Here is a 22,742-nt window from a genome sequence, read left to right as displayed (position 1 = left end):
CTTTAGCATAATATAACATGTTAAAAGAACAAAATGCAAAACAAATAATATGGAACAAAATGCAAAACAGTTAACATAACTTGTTAAAGGGACATAATTGAATTACATTTCAATAACAAAAGAATAGGAATACTAGATTCCAAGTATCAAAATTCATCACAAAATACTAGAGTTTTGTCGTATTTTGGCTCCTAAATCTAGTATTTGTAACATCCCGAAAAATCAAGAGTAGAGTTGAAGGGGTAAAAGAGTAAATTGGGAAAGAGTGACCCGGCGAGTCCATGGATGGACTCGGCGAGTGGAGTCGCGACTGGGTCGCGTGCTATGTAGCCAACTCAGCGAGTCAATGAGGAGGACTCGGCGAGTAGACACTGATTGGAGAAAACCCTAATTCTCGGGGTTGAGCCCTATATAAAGAACATTATATTTTCCTCCCAACCTCCTTATCACCCCTTGAGCCCCAGAAAACCCTAAATCGCGGTGAAGCACCATTGTTGAGTGGATTGGAGCTTGGAGAAATAATTGTTGAAGGAATTTTGGGAGATTGAAGGCTTGGAGCAAGGGGCTTTGCTTGGATTCGAATTACATTGCAATTGGGGCATCTCTTGGAGGTAATATCTCGTTCTTGGGCTGTTGTTATGTTGTTTCTTCATTTTGGGGTTTATGGGAACTTGTTTATGGATGTAATGAGAAGTCTAGAGGTTAGATCTGAGGTTGCTACCTCAGATCTGGAAGGGAGAAGAATCAGAGAACATGAAAGTCCCTGTGTTGGAGTGTTTAGTGAAGCTTTCATGTCCCAAACCCTAGCCCAATGTGCAAATGGCCTAGATCTCTTTGGATTCACGCAAAGTTTGCCACTTTACGTGATGGATGAGTGGTAGGAGGCTAGATCTATGTTTTAGAGCAATTGCATGGCCTGGAATGCTTCTGAATGGATTCAGACCGGTGGTACTCGGCAAGTCACATGGGTGTACTCGACGAGTTGCTTGAAGATGAGCTGGGACTCGGCGAGTTGGAAGAACAACTCGGCGAGTTGGATGAAGATGGCCTGGAACTCGGTGAGTTGTATGAACAACTCGGTGAGTAGGTTAATGATAGTCTTAGACTCGGCGAGTCTGTTCTTGGACTCGGCGAGTCTTGTCGAGGAGTCCCGATATTCCCTGGTTGAGTCGAGAATCGGCGAGTCAAGGGATGACTCGGTGAGTTGTGTGCGAGTGGACTCAGAGTTGTTGGACTCGGCGAGTCTCGGAGTGACTCGGCGAGTTAGGTCGCGGATTGAGTGAAGTTCTGATTATAGGAACTCGGCGAGTCATAGGGTTGACTCGGCGAGTAGGGTCAGTCAGGGGTTGACTTTGACTGAGGACTTTGATTTTGACCAAGGGTTGACCGTTGACTTTTAGGGTTTGGTCAGCGATGTGGCCTTTGGGCCAAGAGAGGGGTAAAATAGTCTTTTACCCTTAGGAGGGTGCATTGAGAGAGGATTGATTCTAGTCTCGAGAGTTATAGTCATGAGAGTTTTGCCTTACGTGTTAGGCGGTGGCGAGTTCGAGATTCAAGTATGGAGATACCTGCTTTCTGCTTGCCAGGTGAGTCTTCTCACTATACTTTACCTTGAGTAGGTAACCAGAGTTATGTGACAGAGTATTTGTATGTTATGTATGCTATATGTTGTACTGCATTATTTCTATGTGATTATGTTGTGCATGTTTACAGAGTTGGAACCGGAAGGTTCCTAGAGTTAGAACCTGAGGGTTCACGGAGTTTGGGTGCACGGACCCATAGAGTTATAGCCTCGAGTGGCTAATATGTGTTCTATGTGTGGTATTTTGGGGAACTCACTAAGCTTCGTGCTTACAGTGTTTTGTGTTATGTTGTTTTCAGGTTTCTTTCAGTATCACGGGACGGCACCGGCTTGATTGTACACACCAGAGAAAGATTCATATTTTGGAGGATCCTGGTTTTCTATGCAAGTGAAAATGGAGCTATGTTTTGTAATTCGATTATGAATGAGATTTTAAACAAGTGTTCTTAGAATAAAATGATTATTTTAAATGAAAATTTTGTCTTGAAATTTACGGTGTTACAGTATTCCAAATTAACAAAAGACTTGATTTGTGTCCCATTTCGGCTTCTAAATCTAGTATTCCACCTACATCCTCATCTAGATGGCTTTCTTGGATTGAACTTTTCACGGATAATAGGTACATTAATTGCTATCCCGCCAACCACATGAGATTGATCTTCCCAATTAGCTGCAAAAGTTATGAAAGTATTACATTTAATATAATTATAGAATACATACAAATGAAATTATTCCTTACCATTTTCAACATCAAACTGAGTTTCAGGCACTCCATCATCTTGAGTTATAGGAACTCCCTCATCAAATTGTGATTCAGGGAATTGCATCATATGTGAACTTTCTCCCCTTTCCATTTCAGCCCTTAATACGTCTTCCTCAAAATTATCAAACATGTTTATAACTTCATTTTCTGTTGGTGAATCAAAGATTTTATCTATAAGTGACCTTCCTCCTTTACCACCACTTCTACCTACAGATGATCCTCTTCCACCTCTTTCCCTAGTTGGTCCTCTTCCTCCTCTCCCACCACTTGTAATTGGTCGTTTTGAAGGTGCTTCATCAGAATGTGGTTTTTTAGGCCTACCAGGAGGCTTCTTTTCCTTAGAAGGGGGTACAACTTTTTCATTCTTGCATGTCCTAGCATTGTGCCCTTCCTGTAAACAGTTGTGACACTTCTTTATTTTTCCTTTACCCGAAACAGTTGAATACTTTGTCTTTTTTTCAGTTTGGTCTCTTTTTCTTTTAACAGAAGGCCTTCCTGGCATCCTGCATTCTTTTGGGGGCAATAGCTTATCATATGGAGTTTTAACCCATAAATTATTTCCATTTAAAGGAACAATGGAAGTGTTATAAGCCAAGTGATACTTTTCCTTCTTGAACCAATCACTTACATAGTCAAGGAGATTTTGGTGGGTATGGTTTATAGTCGCGCATGCATGTACACATGGAAGTCCAGACAAAACCCATAGCCTGCATGTGCATGTCCAACTTGCCAAGTCTACCATATATCCTTCATAACCATTTCTAACCTCCAATAGAGGCCCACTTGGGATAACCATCCAATTCTTATCGAATATAAAAAGTTAGTATAATTTTTTTACATTTTATTACGGAACAATCCAGTTTGTAAAGGGGAAACAATCCATACCTCATGTTTTTGTGCCATTTTTTCATCTTTATAAGTATCTTTGGAGCAACAACAGTTTTCCATGAATTTGTACTCCTTTTCATTACATCAAACCTCTCCATCACATGAAGTCTAATCTCTTCTAACATGGTTTTCAACGGTTTCCCCCTAGCACCAACGATTGCAGATTTAAATGACTCAGATACTCCATTTTCTACAGCCTCGCATGCCCTATCTGTTGCAAAATAGGACCTACACCATGTTTTAGGATTTCTTTTCATGAGATCATCATATGCGTCATTGTTCAACTCTTTCATCTTTTCCATATTGTTTTTGAACTGTTGATCTGTTGTGGACATTGCAGCTTCCCAAAACAAGGTTTTATAAATCTCTCCACTGAAACGTTTGTAGAAATTGGCACAAATATGGCGGGCACATTGCCGGTGCTCAGCATGTGGCATCACCTCCTTCACGGCTTCAAGAAGACCCTATATTTATATACAATATAAGTAGGGGCTGTTTTGATATAATAAGGGCTCTTTTGCCATAAGTAGGGGTTGTGTTAATATAGGGTTTGTTTTGTCATTTATAATATGTCAAAATTTGCTAAAAAGTGTCCAAAAATGTCCATAGGGGCTGTTATAACATAGGGGCTGTTTTTTCATTTATAATATGTCAAAATTTGCTAAAAAGTGTCCAAAATGTCTATAGGGGCTGTTATAACATAAGGGTTGTTTTGTCATTTATAATATGTCAAAATTTGTTAAAAAGTGTCCAAAAATGTCCATAGGGGCTGTTATAACATAGGGGCTATTTTGTCATTTATAATATGTCAAAATTTGCTACAAAGTGTCCAAAAATGTCCAGAGGGGCTGTTTTAACATAGGGGCTGTTTTGTCATTTATAATATGTCAAAATTTGCTAAAAAGTGTCCAAAAATGTCTATAGGGGCTGTTATAACATAAGGGCTGTTTTGTCATTTATAATATGTCAAAATTTGCTAAAAAGTAAAAAATTACCTTATGTTTATCTGATATTAAAGTAACCCCGTTTCCTTCAACTGTTTCAATATCCGATTGTAGTAACTCAATGAACCACTTCCAATTATCTTTATTTTCTACATTCACAACTGCCCATGCAATGGGGTAAATTTGGTTGTTTCCGTCTCGACCAATGGCAGCTATCAACTCCCCTTTAACTTTCCCTTTCAAGAAACATCCATCTAAATCAATCACCTTATGACAACCTTTCAACCATCCTTCTTTTAAAGCCTTCAAACAAATGTAGATTCTTTTGAAATATTTTGCATCCGGATTGACATCGACTCCAATTTCAACAGTGTTTCCTGGGTTTGATCTCAAAACTTCATTACCATAATCCCATATCCTAGCATAGTGATCAGTCAACTTGCCATCAATTAGTGTAAATGCTAATGCCCTTGCCCTTTCACACTGACCTCTGCTAAGCTTTAAAGAATAATTCTGTAAAAAATCAGCTTTCATTTCTTTGACTTTCGTTTTGGGGTTGCGAATTAGGTCATTAAGATAATGGTTAGCAATCTAACCCGGAGTTATCAATGAACCGAGGCTGTATTTTCGTGCACAAACATGTTTCTTTTCCAAAGATTTCACTTGCCAAGTTAGTTCATTCCCCATCCAAGATGCCCAACATCTAAATGGACACTTATTCTCGTCACTTTTTTTTCCGCATCGTACTAATTCCTAGAACGATCACACTTGCCAAACCTCAATTGGTATCCATTAGCCACCGCATAATTTGTTAGACAAAGCTTGAACTGTTCTGGGCTTTCGTATTTTCCCCCCAAGTGTGGTTCCATTTTATTCCAAGGTATCCTAGGGTTGCGTACAAGATATTGGTCCCAAAATATCTGACCTATATTATCTCCTTTGTCAGTTTCTTCATTTGAAAAGGTCCATTCAGCATCATCAGATGATATGTCAAGCCATTCCACTTCTCCCTATACCAAATCATTCAAAAAAGGATCCCATATTGTCTTGTCCATTGTAGAAGCAACATATTCTTCTCCATCAGACTCATCATCTGTTACATTCAAATCCTCCATATAAACTTCAACTTCCATATTTGAAGTTAAAGTCATAGCTGTTGGAAATCAGCCTCTTAAGACCCAGAAACACACGTCTGAACACCTATCAAAACAGCAATTTGTATTAACACTAGTATATTACTTTCAAATGGGAAACTTCTACTAGTATTTCTTCTCATCTAAAACCTACAATTACATCGAATATAAACGTAAGAGGTTAGAAAGATGTAGCCCTATGTATGTTTGGGTTTATTCACAGGGATGTTCCAACAATAGCTGTTGGTTAAGATTCCTTAAAGAATCAATGCAGACAAAAACAAAGTAAATAAAACATGTTATCTATGGAGTTAAAGTCACAGTGAACGAGAATTTTAAGTCACAGTGAGTCAATGCACACAAAAAAAAAAGTAAGATTCCTTAAAGAATCAATGCAGACATTTGAAGTTAAAGTCAAAGTGAATGAGAATTTCAAGTCGATTACCTTTTTTTCTTGTGATTAACCACTAATTTTACGGATGATTCCACGAAGCTTTCCCTCAACAAACCTTTTTTTTTTACAGAATGATCGATTGGAGGTGAAAAAAGGGGTTGATGTATTGGAGTCGTATGCCACGTACACTAAAAAGAACGGGTAACCTAGGTTTACCGACTAAAATAGATATATTACACGGTTTGAGAAATAATAGTAGTTAAATCGAACAAAGAAATAATATAATGGTTTTTTTAAGCATTTACCTATAATATATAGGGTTTTTCTGGGTTTTTTCCAAATAGTTCAACCAAATAATGGATTTTTAATAAAGAAAAAAGACTTTCATAATATTAAATTATTAAAAGTTAAAGAAATAAACATCTTAATCACAAGTATAGATAACATACGATAAAAGAATTTTAAAAAATTATATCGACCCTACATTAATTTAATATTATCCACAAATTACACAACTATGCATGCATATTTTCGAAACAAGTGTTAAAAAAACGTGAACGAGTATGCGGCTTAAACTTTTTCTTCTATAAGAGCACGACACGTGGCACACTGACTGTACTTTCCTCCTCTGTTTGGCCAATATATCATCCATCTTCCTTCTCCCCCAATTCAAATCATCTTAAACCCTCAATTTCCTTTATCCTAAACTTTCTATCTCTTTCAAATTTTATCCACTACGCCAAATACTTTCAAAACCAACATGGAAATGTCGTTGATCGTAGCTTCTCCGGTCAAGTTTTCTCAATTAGGCAATAATAACAACAATAACAGCATTCCGATGATCATTTGTTCATCTTCTACCAAGTCGCGGATTGGTTTTTGTCAAATAACCAAATGCCCTAATGTGTCTCTTAAGGTTGCAACTCGATCTATTTCTATTTCTCATTCTCATCATGCAGTATCCATCAAGGCTTCCGAGGATAACGCCATATCGAAACCTGTAAGTTCTTGATTTTTAATTGTTTTGAAATTAGTTTTGATTGATCGGAGATTGTTTGTTACCTTTTACTTAGGTTTCTCACTTAGGTATTTCGAAATGAAATCCTTCTAGTTCTTGCTTCACTCAGTTAATCAAAACTTATAATTAGATTTGTTTTGTGAGCTCTTTTTGATCTATGGATACTTGTTAAATGTACAGAAAGATGGCGTGAAGTTATATGTTGGATTACCGATGAATTCAGTGTCTGATTGCCACGCAATAAACCATTCACGAGCAATATCAGCAGGACTTAGGGCTTTAAAGTTATTAGGAGTCGAAGGTGTAGAGCTCCCAATTTGGTGGGGAGTTGCAGAGAAAGAAGCAATGGGAAAATACCAATGGTCAGGCTACCTTACTCTTGTAGACATGATTCAAAAAGCAGGTCTTAAGCTTCATGTTACCCTCTGCTTCCATGGCTGCAAACAAGAAAACATCCACCTCCCTAAATGGGTTTCTGAAATTGGGCAATCTGAACCGGATATCTTCTTTGCTGATCGCTCAGGGAAGCGTTATAAAGACTGTTTGTCTTTTGGTGTTGACGATCTTCCTATTTTTCATGGCAAAACCGCCATGAATGTCTATCAAGGATTCATCGAGAGCTTCAAGACATCCTTCTCTCCATTCATGGGCTCCACAATCACAGTAAGTAGTTGATGAATGAGTATCTTGTTTCTGTCAATGTCATTGTTACTGATGGATGAATTTTTACAGGGTATAACAATCGGTATGGGCCCGGATGGTGAGCTTCGATACCCATCTCATCAAGATCAAAACAAGAATAAAATCAGTTTAGGAGCAGGGGAATTTCAATGTTACGATCAAAACATGATGAACAATCTCAAGAAACATTCCGAAAATCATGGAAACCCTAATTGGGGACTTTCTGGTCCACACGACGCCCCAAGTTACAACCAACATCCCATCATCAACACCTTCTTCAAAGAAGGAGGATCATGGAAGACCCCATACGGGGATTTCTTTCTTTCATGGTATTCAACCCAACTTGTCTCTCATGCTGACAAGATCCTGTCAATGGCTGCCTCATCTTTTAGCGACACTCCAGTCATACTGTCGGGAAAGCTTCCTCTTATCCACTCATGGTACAGAACCCGGTCCCATCCAGCTGAGGTGGCAGCAGGGTTTTGTAACACCGTGAACAGATATGAAGAAATTATAAAAGTATTTCATAAAAACTCGTGTAGAATGATATTGCCAGGAATGGATCTTTTGGATGAACAACAGCCAAATGAGTTGTGTTCGAGTCCTGAGATGCTTCTTGAAGAGATAAGAGATGGTTGCAGACGGAATGGAGTTGAGGTTTGTGGTCAGAATTTGGAGATTGCAGGAAACAGTGAGAGTTTTGAACAGATTAGGAAGAATTTGGTGGGTGGGAATGGAATTGAAGTGTTTGTTTACCAGAGAATGGGGGCTGAGTTCTTTTCGCCTGTAAACTTTCCTTTGTTTTCAGCATTTGTTAGGAGAATTAAGGAATTGGAATTGGAATTGGATTCCGATGATTTGGCTGGAAATGGGAGAGACAGTGCTGTATTTGTACCTGGTAAGAACCGGAAAATGCAAGCTGCATAGAGTTGTGATGATTTTAGATGTATTCCTGGAGAGTGTATAGAAATTAGTTATCTTTGAAAAGTTGTACATTTGCATGCAATCATTAGTTAGTGTTCTTGTCTACATGTCACGTATTTGACTTTTCAAACTCACTCATGCACACTTATTATACATTGTTTTCTGGAAGTGATACAATTTGTGAAAAGATATTAAGTATGAAAGAATTATAATCTCTTTTACCCATTTATTGTTGAAAGGAAATGTCAATAATAAAAATTGAAATAAGTCTTAAGTTTATGATTATAATTAATCTATTTCATTTGTTTCAATAAATATAAGTACTATATTTTGGCTTTTCAATAAAAAAAATATTAAAAAGAAGGATTTGGACCTCAAGTGATCTAGAATTTCCTCTTAAAACCCAACTATCTTACTTTTTACTTTTAACCTAAAACTGATGAATATTGATGATCTAGAATTTCCTCCTAAAACCCAACGTCGTACTTACTTTTAACCTAACACCGATGAATATTGGAAAAATACAGCACCTTTCCACTCACAATAGGTAATTGACGTTAACTAAGCAAAAGAAGACTTAGTTCATTCTAGAGAACTAACAAATGAAAAGGAATAGAACTCACCAAATATATTGATTTGAAAATATGGTGATTACAATCCTTACGAACACACCTATTTATAGGGACAAAGGTAACCCCTATAATAAATTCATCGGGAAGGTTTTGTGTTCGGTGAACTTTATTTTTGGCACGACAGTGATGTAAAAAGAAAAAAAAAACTTTGTAAACCTTTATTGGGTAACTAGAGAGTGTTTTTAGGGTATTACTTCTATGAGAGAGAGAGACCTTTTGAGCTAATTTTTAAAAAAATGTCATTTTAATTCATCAGAACATTCTCTTCGACCTTTTGACTTAACTTTTAAAAAATATCATTTTAATTCATCATAACATTCCTTCGGACCTTAGATCAATACAGAGTTTCCAACGGACATTGCTTGACATGTTGGACCCCACTAACCAGAAAGAGATGTATAACCAATGTTTCAAAAACCAGTTTTTTTTATTGAACCGGTTTGGTAACCAGTTTCCGGCTCAACCGATTTGACCACCGATTACATCTGGCAATGGTACGCGTTGACTTTCGATTTGTGGCTTCGTGTACATTCCGAAAATGTTAAATTTTGTTTGAAAATGAGTTGTTTTTTAACGGACTAAATAAAATCCAACTATACAAGTTCAATAAACCAGTTAAAACAGTTTTTTTACTGGTGTGATACAACCAATTCAACCCAATTTTTGAAGAAACCGTTCGGTTCGATCCAGTCTAAAAATTGACATAAAATCAATCATGATTGCACCGCTCACATCCCCGGTTTTCCTATCCAACCGGTTCGGCTAGCCGGTTCGAACTCATTTTTAAAACATTGTGTATTGTAAATTTATCCTGCTAACTTAACAAACTAACCTAAAATTTTAACTTAACAAATAGTTTTAAACGACTAAAAAAATCTCCCAAATACTTTTACACCTACTTTAAAAAATCAGAATGTTACAACATTTCACAATCATACCAAGGTGATGCTGACATGTGCACACCAATATTATAAGAACTGCTAATGCAATAAAAATCAATAAAAACATGAGAACCTTATGGTCCACTAGAAAAATAGGTCGAACATTATCCTCGAAATGAATAAATTGCAATTAATATATAGTCGAATAATCAAGTATTGTTCAATAGTAATATATTTATTTCAAATTCACTAACCTATAAAACTCCTTCACCAAAAGAAGAAAAAAAACCAAGAACATTTACAGTACCCAAAATACCCTTTCTCACCATATCCCATAAAACAAAAATTAAAAAATAAAAATAAAAACAAGAAACGAAAAGGAAAAGGAAATAAACAAAATAGCTTTACCTCTTCATTCTAAATGTAAAAGGGTTTCCCGGCAAGTGAAGTGAAGTCTTAGTTTTAATTATTATTCTTTGATGAAGAATCATTTTGATTTTGATTATGATTATGATTATGTTTCTTTCTTCTTGTACCAGTAGCACGCCCTCCTGTGGGTCCCGCTTCAGCCAATGGTCCAGACCACGTCTGAATTGGCGGTTTTCCGTATGAAAAATTTGAACTGAATGGGACATCGGGCGGGTCAAAACTTGGATCCATATGATGTGAGGAACCCAATGGATATCCGAGGGTCCCGTCTTGATGAGGTGGCGGAAATTTTTCACTTTTGCTCTTTGCATTTGCATGTGTGATCAATCGGCGTCTCTGCAAAAATATAATATAATAAATAAATAAAATCAAAAGTTGGATTTCGATTGGAAAATCAAAGTTCATTAGCAATCAATCTTGTACTTTTACTTTATTATTTCTTATGTATGAATTATACTTTGGAAAATCCACAAGTAAGTTGAGTGGATTTTTCAAAGAAAAATGTTGTAATACAACAAATGAAAATTAATATTTTAATATAAAAAATTAATCTAAAAAAGGAAGCTTATCTGGCATACATCAATGTTTACTTGGAGCTCCGCATTGGCTTCTGGAGCAGCCATAGCCCTTGCAGATCTTTCACGTGTGCGACTCTTCTTCGCTCCATCCGCATTTGTTTTTCCAACAGCTCTCAATCTACAAATAATTTCACATTTAAGTTAATAAATAAAGAATAACAACACATACTTTCATTTCATATATGTGTTTATGATAGCATACTACTTTCATTTCATTTAATTACAGCATTGTACTTAAAAAAAATCTACCCAACTATAGCAACGTCATTTTCTTTTCCAAAGTATAATGTCCTATTGAGAAAAATAAAAGATAGTAAAGTGCTATGGTTGGGTATATTTTTCAAAGTAAATAATTTTTAAATTTCTTTTGCATTTGTAATGCAAAAGCATACTGACCTTCTAGCTTCTTCATCACGTAATTTGGCATCCATCTCCTTGCTAGGTGGATATTTTGGAAGGCTTGAAGGATCACAGGCATACGGTTTTGTTGTAAAAAACTGCAAAACAATACACTGTAAGAAAATAATATTGGTAGCAAAATGTAGTTACGTTGCCATTAGTAGTAAAAAGAAAATACAACATTGCTATTATGGGTAAAAACCTTAGAATTAAAAAATGATGAAAACCTCTTGTTTCCTCTTAATGGGTTGGCTTTTCAAAAATTTCATTTTAAAATTTTTTTAAATATTTTAACAATTCATAAGGATAAAACTGATAGATATAAATATCTTAACTGTCAAACAGTTTCAAATATTTTTACAGATAAATTATACTAAATAGAAAGGAGAAAAAAAAAATGTAAACATGGATACTGACTTCACTTCTCAAAGCAGCAGTTGCATTTTGACGTTCAGCAGGATCAATTGCAAGAAGGGTATCAATCAAAGGCAATGATGAAGGTGGGAAATTTTTAAAAGTTTCAGCTATGCATCTTTTATATGACTGTTGAGGCTTAAAAATAGTTGCATGTGGCAACTTTGACCTTTTCCAATATTCATCAGAAGGGGACCCACATAACTTGAAAATCTTGTGAAGCTGCTCCACCTACAACAAGTAATATGACAAAAAAAAATTATTATATTATTTTCAAAAACTAACTAGAAGGCATACTTATATTATAATCTTATTTTGCTCTTAATAAGCTTTAACTATGTCTAATTTTATAATTCTGTTAACAAAAAACTTCACTACTTATAACATATATATAAAACCATTCCTTTTATTGTTTTCATCCAAGGGTCAAGATTGAATTATGTAGTTCTCTCATGAAAACTAGTTCTTTAGTGAACATGCTTCTATATATAAATCCAATATAAGAAGAGTAAATTTCATTTTTGGTCCATGGGTATAACTAATTTTTTCAATATTAGTCCCAAAAAGTGCAGTTGCAATTTTGGTCCCTTATTTGAGGTTTTTGTAACATTTTTGGTCCCTGTTCAAAGTAAAATGACTCCACATTTGGGACCAAAATTGCAAAAATCAGCAATACTCATGGACCAAAAATAATCTTTTTACTTACAACAGGGACCAAAAACATATCAGGAACTTCAGAGAAAGACCAAAACTGCAAAAACACTACAAGAACCTTAAATAGACAAAAACTGCAAAAACACTTCAAGAACCTTAAATAGAGACAAAAACTGCAAAAACATCACGAGAACCTCAAATAAAGACAAAAATTGCAAAAACATTACAAGAACCTCAAATAAGAACCAAAAAGCCAAGAAAACACTTTTTTGGAACCAAAATTGCAAAAACCAAATATACTCACAAATCAAAATAGTCATTTTACTTGGAATATAGACCAAAAACATTAGAAGATAAGGACCAAAAAGAACGTTTTTGGGGGACCAAAATTGCAAGAAGCAGCTATACTAAGGGACAATAAATGTAATTTTCTTGAAACATGATGATGGAATATAAATTTAGTTACCTCTGTACGACCAGGCATGATAGGTTTTCCAGCCAATAACTCTGCTAAAATGCACCCTGCACTCCATAAATCCACCCCTACACCATAATCAGTTGCCCCTAAAAGAAGCTCAGGTGGCCTATACCATAATGTAACAACTCTACTAGTCATTGGTTGTTTGTGATTAGGATCAAAAAAGGATGCAAGACCAAAATCAGCAATCTTTAAACTTCCTCCATTATCAAGAAGAAGATTCGACCCCTTGATATCACGATGTAACACATGTCGATTATGACAATGTTCAAGCCCAGATAACAGTTGATGCATGTAGCATTTCACCTAAAAAACAACATTCACAAATTGTTAAAAAAAATAAACACCCCAATCACAATTATTTAATATGACCAAGTTTCTTAAAAATCTAAACCTGGGGTTCTGTGAATTTGATTGTAGGACTAGCAGCAAGTCCAGCTAAATCATGCTCCATGTATTCAAAAACAAGATACAAACTACAAGACATTCTTGATGTAACCAATCCTTCCAATTTCACAACATTTGGATGATCTAAACGCCTTAATATCAAAATCTCTCTTGCCATAAACTTCACACTTTCAGGCTCCAAATTGTCAAATCGAACTTTCTTTAATGCGACTATTTTTCCTGTCATTGTATCTTTGGCTTTGTACACGTTGCTGTATGTGCCTTGCCCAATCTATCAGATTTTCATATCACGTTTTAGAGAATTTGTAATATCAAGAAATTTGATAAATGAAATTATAACTACTTACCTTGTCGATTTTCTCAAAAGTATCAGCCCTCCTAGGAATCCAGCCATTAATGGCTTCTCCGGCAACAGCAGACAACCAAGCAGGCCACCCAGCAGCCACCTGTTCGCCATGGATGTTCTTCGGTGGATTACTCAGTCTAGGATTAGGCTTTGAGCGTCTTCTCTCTCCTCTCGGCCTCACATTCGCGTCTTTTTCCACCTTTTGAGAAACCCCATTTTGTGGCTCTCCACCACCACCACCTCCGCCATTGTTGCTGGTGTCGGGATTTGCTGCAGAAGCTCTCTCTTTCCTCCCGGACTGACCATTCGAATCCTTATCTTTCTCTCGCCTCTTCTCTACTACGATTTCAGAACTTGGTGGTCCAGAAGACGCAATCTCTCTTCCAAACACACACCCCATCTATCCCAAACTTTAAAAACCCTAACCCTCATTTCTCATGACATTCCGAGCTAGTTTCCTTTCAAACACACCCTGAAAAACAAAACGAATCAAATCCAATGATTTGGTGAAAGACAGACTGGATTTCAGGCTTCCAGCAGCAATAAATGAAGAAAAATAATTGGGGTTTTGGTAAAGATGCAGTGGTTGATTAGAAGAACCCTAGCTTTTTCTCTTTTTTGCCCAACAAAGCAGGGGCAGCAATCATAACCAATAAAGCCCTCAAACTTATATCGGTCAAACATGAACAAAAACAAAAGGGTTGAAGGGAACAGTGGAGAATAAAACAAGAAGCTTTAATTTGTTCTTTTGAAACAAGTGTGATTGAAGATCTAAAAGAGGAACTCTGTAACTTACTTACTGATTGATGACTTGTTTTCAAGGTGGGGAAGATCTGTTGAATTGGGCTGTTCGTGTTCCTTGTCTCTCTCTACACGAGTCAATCACTCAAACTGCATATGCGTATTTCGCTATTAAACACCTTTCACCATCCAAATATATAAATATGAAACCTTCATTTACCTACGAAACCTTTCCCTCTTTAATGATATTTGACTATTATGTGTCAAATCAATTCCAATTTCAAATTATAAAATGTGTTTCTTTGGAAAAAAAATAAATATATTCAAGACAAAAAAAAACTGCATAAATGTTCCCTATGTTATATCAAAATTTGTCATTTTAATACAAAAAGGTTTAAACTAGCACCAGTTGTCTAAAAGTTTGATTTTGTTGTCATTTTGGTCCAGTTTGATTTAAACATTTTTATAATGACCTTTTTGTCCTTGTTTTATTTTTTTCGGTTTTTTATTTATCTAAATATATTCAAAGAAAAAAATACTCATTTCCTCTTCCCTCTCTTTCTCTCTCTCGTTTTTCACAAAAAGGAATCTAACACAACCACCATCACTTGCCGGAAAACATGAACAACCACTACCACCACCTGTTGGAAATAGGGATGAGAATTTGGCCTGAAAACCCGAACCGAACCGAATTAGACCCGAATAAGCAATTCGATTCGGTTTTCGGGTATCTATATAATGCTTATTCGGTTTTCGGGTTATTCGGTCCGGGTTACCCGAATAAGGGCTTATTCGGTCCAAATGGACCGAACCAAATATGAAAAGTCACATTTTTTTTCCATTTGTACAATTGCTTATTCGGTCTTGTGTTCTATCAATCGTTACCCAAAATACTCACATAATGTTTAATGTTTAACTTATATACTTATAGATAGTTTTTAGGTGTTCTGGATGTTTAATGTTTAGTGTTTAATATGTTGCTTAATAACTATATCTTAAGATTGTAGTGGTCGGATTTTACATTTTATATATCAAGAATAGTTAATCCATGTTATTCGTGTTTATCATAAGCTACAAAAGTCATACAAAATACAATATTTATAATCACATTGTAAATGTTATTTGGGTTATTTGGATTATTCGGCTCCTTAATCATCTTGTACATGTTATTTGGCTTATTCGGGCCGGAACCGAACCGAACCGAATAATACCCGAACCGAACCGAACACGTATTGCTTATTTGGTTCGGTTTTCGGTTCATACAATTACCCTTATTCGGTTTTCGGTTTATTCGGGTTCGGGTCGGTTCGGTTCTGTTCCGACCCGAATATCATCCCTAATTGGAAACCACTGCCACCGACTGGAAATCGTCGCCAACAGTTCAACACCACCACCAACATCTATTTCAGGGAACGACTAGTTGGAGTTGGATCTGGAAAGACGAGGATGATTGACACTGGGGACGCAATAGAGAGAGAGAGAGAGGGAGCGACGACTTGGGACAGATATACGTTCAACACATATCAACAATTGTCGACTTCGCCGGTATCGTTTCATATAAGAAACCCTAGCTAATGACTTTGCGTTTTCAGAAACCCTAGTTTCGCCTTCTTCTCTCTTCGTCTCTATCCTTCTCCGACGATGACAACGATCTATGAGCTATAGAAACCCTTGCTTTGCCACTCTGATCGGTCGTTTAGGGCTTAACGACACTAGGGTTATGATTTCCAAACGGTGGTAGAGGTGTTAAGGTTAGGGTTTGCTAAAGAAGTGGCGATACAAAACTAATCCATTCCCACTTCCTTTTACCCATCTTCATTCTTGGTGACGGCGATTTGCATATGCAGTGTAGATTTGGGGTCGATAGTGGTTATCTCTGAGGAACCAAAGATCTGCAAATAACTAACTGAATTTAGGGTTCGCCTGATTAAAATTGTAGTGGAAAAGGGAGAAAGACGTCTGAATGGCGTTGTATGATTTGATTTTCCAGCGAGAGAATGGTAGCTCCGGCGATATGATATACTATTATTTGATTTTCGGCAATTATATTATTGTGAAATGGAAATGTAGAGAGAGAGTGTGTGAATGTGGGGGGGGGGGGTAATTCTCCTTTTGTTTTTTTTTATTTCTGTAATAAAAAATGAAAAATATATATACAAATGGCAAAATGGTCATTATAAAAAAGTTTATATCAAATTGGATCAAAATGGCAACAAAATCAAACTTTTGGACTACTGGTGCTAGTCCAAACATTTTTTGACCAAAATGGCAATTTTCGATATACCACAGGGACCATTTGTGCAGTTTTGTCAACTTCATAAATAGTCCATGAAGTTTTTAGAAATATAAGATATAGCCTTTTAAGTTTAAGAAACTTCATAGATAGTCCTTTTATTTTCAAAAGTTTTAACAAATAATTCATCACTCATATAAAAAGACTTATATACATTTTTAACATATTTTTAAGTTTCTTTATTTAAATCTATTTAAAAAATAGATAAAAAAAACAAACATCTCTCTCTCTCACACACACACACTCAAAAAGTCTATCCTTTTTCCATCATTAAGATATTGTGTGCAGTTGGAAAAGAAAATTCGTGTTGATATTTTTATCAATGTATTTTGTCCATTCATCGGCGGTCCTAACATCGGCGGTCTTAGGCCGCTTCAGCGCCGGCTGTGTCAATACCGGGGCCGACAGCTGCTCCCTTAGCTGCAGCTCAATCTCCAACTCCCTCCGTCTGGCGGCCTCCTGCAACTCTAGAAGAGTATCACGTCGCTGGGTAGATACAAACTGTCGGATATCAGTCTTGAGCATACTCAGATAACGGGTCATCTGAGACTGCTCGGAAGCAAACTCCGGGCAGAACATCGCCTGCTCAGTAAACATATGGGTGATCTCCGTCACCGACTCTCCATCCTATCTTAAACTCAGAAACTCCTTTGCCAAACGTTCCCGCTCAACCTTCGGAATGTAACGAGTGCGGAACATATCTCTAAACTGCTCCCAAGTAACAGCAGCTGTCTGATCATCAGTGTAAGCCCCAGTCGCAAGTCTCCACCAGTCCTTGGCTCCGGACCTAAGCAGGTTTAGAGCACACCTGACCTTTTGGTCAGTAGGACACGAGCAGGTGAAGAACTCATAGCCTTGATGGGAACATGCGTCCCGTCAAAAGTAGGGGGCTTCGTGTTGTCGAAGTCCCGGTACTGAAAATCCCTACCTACTCCTCCCCCTACCATAGATACAGCCGATGTAGCTGCTGTGGCGACTGTCTCTGCGAGGGCTGCGTAGCGCGCATCAAAATACTCCACCATGGCGGTCTTAATCGACCCGAACATTTCCGGCAACTCGGCCCGGAACAACGCATCAACCTCATCATGCAGGATCGCTCGGATCCTGTCATCCATCTAATCTGGCCTCATTTGGCCGATCGTCTCTGGTGCTGTCAGCTCCCCCTGTCCGCCCTCTCCTGATCGCGATCTTGATCCCGAACCGGATCCCGTCACAAATCACTTGGTCATCACCATTCTGAAACACAACACAAGGTATCAGATAACTCATACAACAACTGGGGACCAACCCCCAACAAAACCCTAAGGGTTGTGACTTCCTTGTCGCGCGTATGGGTCCTGCGCTTTCAGTAGTACGGGCCCATACTACCTTCCACACCTACCCATATTTGTTCCAAGTATCACCACAACACCCTAACAATACATATAATCACATCGAGCACTCAAGCCTCACTCCTAAAGGAAGGCTAAATGCCTCGAAGTCGGCGGACTCATCCCAACAACCTACCCACGAAACTTCCACCAACCCTGCAGCACTAGTGTATGCTAGCCATACATAATGTTGGACCCGATAGACTTTCGAATATTCAATCCTACCCTAACCTCCCAATCAAACAAGAGCAGAACCTAAGGCTAAATCAAACATTCTCATACTATAAGATCTTAATTATGTATAATCGTGATGCATACACTAAATCACTATAGTAATGATGTTAATTTCATATAAGGGAAACCCTAGGCTAGCAGGCATCACGTAATAAGACAATTCTATCATGCAATTCCTGAAGATCCCTAGCCTAATACTGGCTCTGGCTGATCGTACACCCTGCATCCTCCTTTATTTATTTTAAAAAACCAATTTCTTAAAACATTTTTGAAAACCTTTCCTTGATTTGAGACTGGATTCACATGAATGTTCCTCCAATTCACTCAAACCAAGGCTCTGATACCAACTTATAACATCCAAACAAATTTAAACTTTTAAAAACATGTCAAGTTCATCAAATTCTGCGACCCCGCGTCGACACTACTCGACGAGTAGGGCATCATTACTTGTCGAGTAGGGCTTAAAAACTAAAGAAATTCTTAATCTAATACTTGGAAAATCGGGGCGTTACAAATACATACCAGGAACCAGACGTTACAATTCTCCCCCGCTTGTCTCAGACTTCGTCCTCGAAGTCTACTGCCTCAAATAAATCTGGGTAATGCTCCCTCATCTCCTCCTCTGTCTCCCAAGTCCACTATGAGCCCTTACAATGTTGCCACTGCACCTTCACCAACTCTACCCTCTTGTTCCTCAAATCATTCGTCTTCCTTTCGAGGATGACTACTGGTCTCTCGATGTAATTCAGGTGGTCGTCGACCTGAATATCCTCCAAAAGCACGAATGCGGAATCATCCACTAAGCACTTCCGCAAGTGGGAGACATGAAAAGTACTGTGGATCTAACTAAGCTCGACGAGCAGATCCAGACGATAAGCTACACGACCCACCCGATCCAAAACTCTAAAAGGACCAATGTACCTGGGGCCCATCTTGCCCCTCTTCCAGAACCAAATGACCCCCTTCCATGGTGACACTTTCAGGAGAACCATATCTCCTACTTGAAACTCTAGGTCCGATCGGTGCCTGACAGCATAACTCTTCTGCCGACTCTGGGCCGTCTGTAGTCTACTCCGGACCTGTTGGATCTTCTCCATCGTCTCGAGTACCACTTCGCATACTCCCCATGTAGCACCTGGTTCCTGGTATGTAAATCTTATTGAGTATTTTTCCTTCTTTTTAGCCTTGGACTCGGCGAGTCATAGGTCCGACTCGCCGAGTAAGGACGGGACCCGGGACATGTTTAAGTTGGCGACTCGGCGAGTCCATATTCCGGACTCGACGAGTCACCGCTGTTGGATGAAACCCTAAGTTTCAGGGGTTTCACCCTATTTAAACGACGTTGTGTGCCTCATATCAGCCCCCATTGCGTCCAGAACACTCCCTCTCGAAGCTCTAACTCCTCTTTTGGTAATTTGGGTGATTTTGGTGCATTTCTTTGAAGTTTTGGAGAGAAGAAGAAGGTGGATCAAGAGGAGAGGAAGAAGATCCAGAATCTTTGTGCCATTTCAGAACTTCTAGAGGTATTGGACTCGAAACTCTCTCTGTCCCTTCATTATTATCTCGTTGAGAGCTTGTGATAGCCATTTCAAGGCTTCTTCTAGTCTTGACCTTTGTGTAATGAGCTTATAGTGTTGAGGGACTTCGGATCTAGGCATGTTTGGGCTCTAAGGGCTCGGATCTGTAGCCTTTATGGACCCTCATTGCTTGAAGACCTTGGATCTACCATTTTAAGTACATTTTGAACCCTAAAATACGTATTGGTGAATATCTACACGTAAAGTTGGAAACTTTACGTGTGATTCGTGTTGTAGGAGTCCAAATCTGTGAATGGCATGGACTGGAATCGAGCAAATCTGTGTATTTAGTGGGTGCATGGCAACGACTCAGCGAGTCGTTCATGTGACTCGGCGAGTCTGTTCGCGAGTCTCTGAGTTTGTCCCCTTTTCGTAGTGTCGAGTGAGCAGTGAGTCACGGGGTGTGACTCAGTGAGTCGGAAGCTGAACTCATCTATGGAGGAACTCGGCGAGTCAATGCCCTGACTCGGCGAGTTCAAGGCAATCTCCTTAGATCAAGAACAGACTCGGCGAGTTGTTCATACAACTCGGCGAGTCGCAACATAAGTGTTCTTCGGATGAAGATGAACTCGGCGAGCTGTTCATACAACTCGGCGAGTCTTAGCATAAGTGTTCATCGGTTGAAGATGAACTCGACGAGTTGTTCATACAACTCGGCGAGTAGGATGAAGGACTTGAATATCAGTTTAGAAGGAGAACTCATCGAGTCGTCGCCTAACTCGACGAGTAGAAACGGGATTCAGGACAATCGTTTGGGTAGGGCCTCGACGAGTTGGAAAGCCAACTCGGCGAGTCGGGTCAACTGAAAGTTGACTCTAACTTTGACTTAGGGCATGATCAGGGGTAAAATGGTCATTTTACCCAAAGGACAGTTAGCAGTGTTTGATTGAGTATGTTGTGGAAATTGCAGCCGGAGGATTTCCGGAGCAGCAATAGACAGTCAGTTCCCGATCAGATCAGCAGCTACTTCGAGGTGAGTTACCTTCCAGTAGCGGTGGGTCTACGGCCACAATGCCGGCCCACCTGTAGGAGTTGTATGTAGATGATTGTCTCCGTGATATTCATCTAGGGATTACTACTACCTGTGTTATGTTTATGTGCTAGTATGATATGATGTTATGTGCTAGTGGCAGTAGGGGGAGATAGTCCCCGAGGTATCCGGTCGGTAGGGCCGAAGGGGTAGTTATACCCAGCCATGTTAGATAGATCTAATATTGTGATACATGTTATGTGGTAGTAGTGGAGGGGAGGAATAGTTCCCCAGTATCTGGTCGAGAGGACCGAAGGGGAGGCCAGCACCCAGATATGCTAGGCAATATCCGGTCGAGAGGACCGAAGGGGAGGCCAGCACCCAGATATGCTAGGCAATACCCGGTCGAGAGGGCCGAAGGGGTAGGTCGTGCACCCAGATATGCCTGACAATATATGTATGTTATGAGATTATATGGTATGTGGTACAGTGGGGGAACTCACTAAGCTTCGTGCTTACGGTTTTCAATTTTGGTTTCAGGTACCTCCTCAGCTAGGGGAAAGGAGTCGGCGCGGTAGCAGCATGTCACACACACACTCTCTTGTTTCCGCAGTTACGAGTTTATTCTGGGATTGATACTCTGATATTTGATTGATCGAATGTTGTGGTTTTCAATTTGGTTTTTCGATGTGAAATGGTTTAATCAAATAATGTTTTAACTATTAATGCTTTCATGTAATGTTTTATAACGAAATTTTTGGACGTGAAAATTGGGTCGTTACAAGTTGGTATCAGAGCCCTGGTTTGAGGGATTCGGACACACCTTCGGGGGTGTCTGAACTCAAATCGAGGGATTAAAAGATTTTCTAAAAGAAAATGTTTTCTAAAAACTGAGAAAAGAGTTTCGAGAAAGAACGAAGTGTGTGATGTGCGCGACCGGCCGAGCTCAAGTAAGTATTCCCCAAAGTACCCATACGAGTTTATGTTATGTTTATCAGCTTTTGTAGAACAACATGCTAGAATAGGACTAAGGATATAGGAGTGATGCCTTATGTGCCTGCTTTATGTGTTTCAGTTGTATGAGAATTGCATGCTAGTTATTGAGTAGACAGCAAGTAGGATAGCCTGATTAGGTTATGCTTGATAGCATGAGCTTAGCACTTTATGCTAGTACAGTTCCTGTAAGCAGATAGAGTTGATTGAGATTGTTACCCTTGTCTGAATGTTGCTTGCTTCGTGCTATGTGGGACTCTGAATAATGGGAGTTAGCCATTAGGCGAATACGTCACGTCACATGTGATCAGGGTTGAATAATCTTAGAGTGCCGGATTTGATCCTACTGCGCAGCTCTTGTTTGAGTCCAACCGTTGTAGGGACGAGTCGGGTACTCGAAGGATTATCTGAGCCTTGTCACATGTGATGGTATTCAAGTAATGGCTAACTGGCATTATAAGGAGGCCTGCAGCAGCTGAGGGCTGGATAGAGTAGAATCAGAGATTTCCCTAGGGCAAGCCTAGGATGAGTATAGCAGTGATCAGCAGTAGTGAAAGGGATCTGGTGGAGTCGAGGCATTCCTTGAAGAAGGTACGGATAGATGTGGAAGGCAGTATGAGCCCGTACTACTGAAAGCAGAGGATCCGTACCTGAACCAAGGAAGGCCAAGATAAGACCAGGGAACTTGTAAGTAGCAGTGATCCCTCAGGAAGTATCAATATCACTAATGATTGTATTATGTATTGCAGAATGGTGGTACTTCGATCGAGGCCGGTAGATGGCGGTTCAAGAGAGGGGTCAGGTTCGGGATCAGGTTCCGAGCCGGTAGATGAGGGACTACGCGAGTTCATCGCGTCAGAGATCACCAGAGGCATCCTTGAGTTGACCCCCATCCTCTTTGGGTCGATCAAGGAAGGGATCATGGAGATGATGGAGGATCGTCTTCAGGCATTCAGGAGTGATATGGCATCTAGCCAGTCGGGATCTCGCACACTGTCCTTCAAGGACTTCAGGGGCT

General features: G+C 38.9%; 2 protein-coding genes across 3 annotated transcripts; one reads left to right on the top strand and one right to left on the bottom strand.

The window, feature by feature from the left end:
* The first annotated feature begins 6,367 nt into the window (after positions 1 to 6,367).
* On the top strand, positions 6,368 to 8,552 carry LOC145052925 (inactive beta-amylase 9-like). Its single transcript, XM_079000849.1, has 3 exons — positions 6,368 to 6,704; positions 6,903 to 7,385; positions 7,455 to 8,552. Exons 1-3 carry the CDS (start codon positions 6,465 to 6,467, stop codon positions 8,328 to 8,330), a joined length of 1,599 nt encoding a protein of 532 aa, XP_078856975.1. The 5' UTR covers positions 6,368 to 6,464; the 3' UTR covers positions 8,331 to 8,552.
* A 1,452-nt stretch (positions 8,553 to 10,004) lies between these two features.
* Positions 10,005 to 14,499, bottom strand: LOC145052923 (putative serine/threonine-protein kinase At1g54610). Of its 2 annotated transcripts, none has more exons than XM_079000847.1 (8): positions 14,347 to 14,499; positions 13,548 to 14,018; positions 13,187 to 13,471; positions 12,781 to 13,098; positions 11,664 to 11,891; positions 11,244 to 11,344; positions 10,848 to 10,965; positions 10,005 to 10,605 (listed from the first exon to the last, which is right to left on the bottom strand). In XM_079000847.1, exons 2-8 carry the CDS (start codon positions 13,944 to 13,946, stop codon positions 10,303 to 10,305), a joined length of 1,752 nt encoding a protein of 583 aa, XP_078856973.1. In that variant the 5' UTR covers positions 13,947 to 14,018; positions 14,347 to 14,499; the 3' UTR covers positions 10,005 to 10,302. The 2 variants fall into 2 exon arrangements, with proteins under 2 accessions (XP_078856973.1, XP_078856972.1); XM_079000846.1 differs by having other exon boundaries at positions 14,343 to 14,497.
* Between the last annotated feature and the right edge of the window lie 8,243 nt (positions 14,500 to 22,742).

Source organism: Lactuca serriola, chromosome 5 (assembly GCF_051521515.1).
Source record: "Lactuca serriola cultivar US96UC23 chromosome 5, Lser_US96UC23_V15, whole genome shotgun sequence".
Classification (NCBI taxonomy): Eukaryota; Viridiplantae; Streptophyta; class Magnoliopsida; order Asterales; family Asteraceae; genus Lactuca; species Lactuca serriola.
This window is presented reverse-complemented; position numbering and strand designations above follow the sequence as displayed.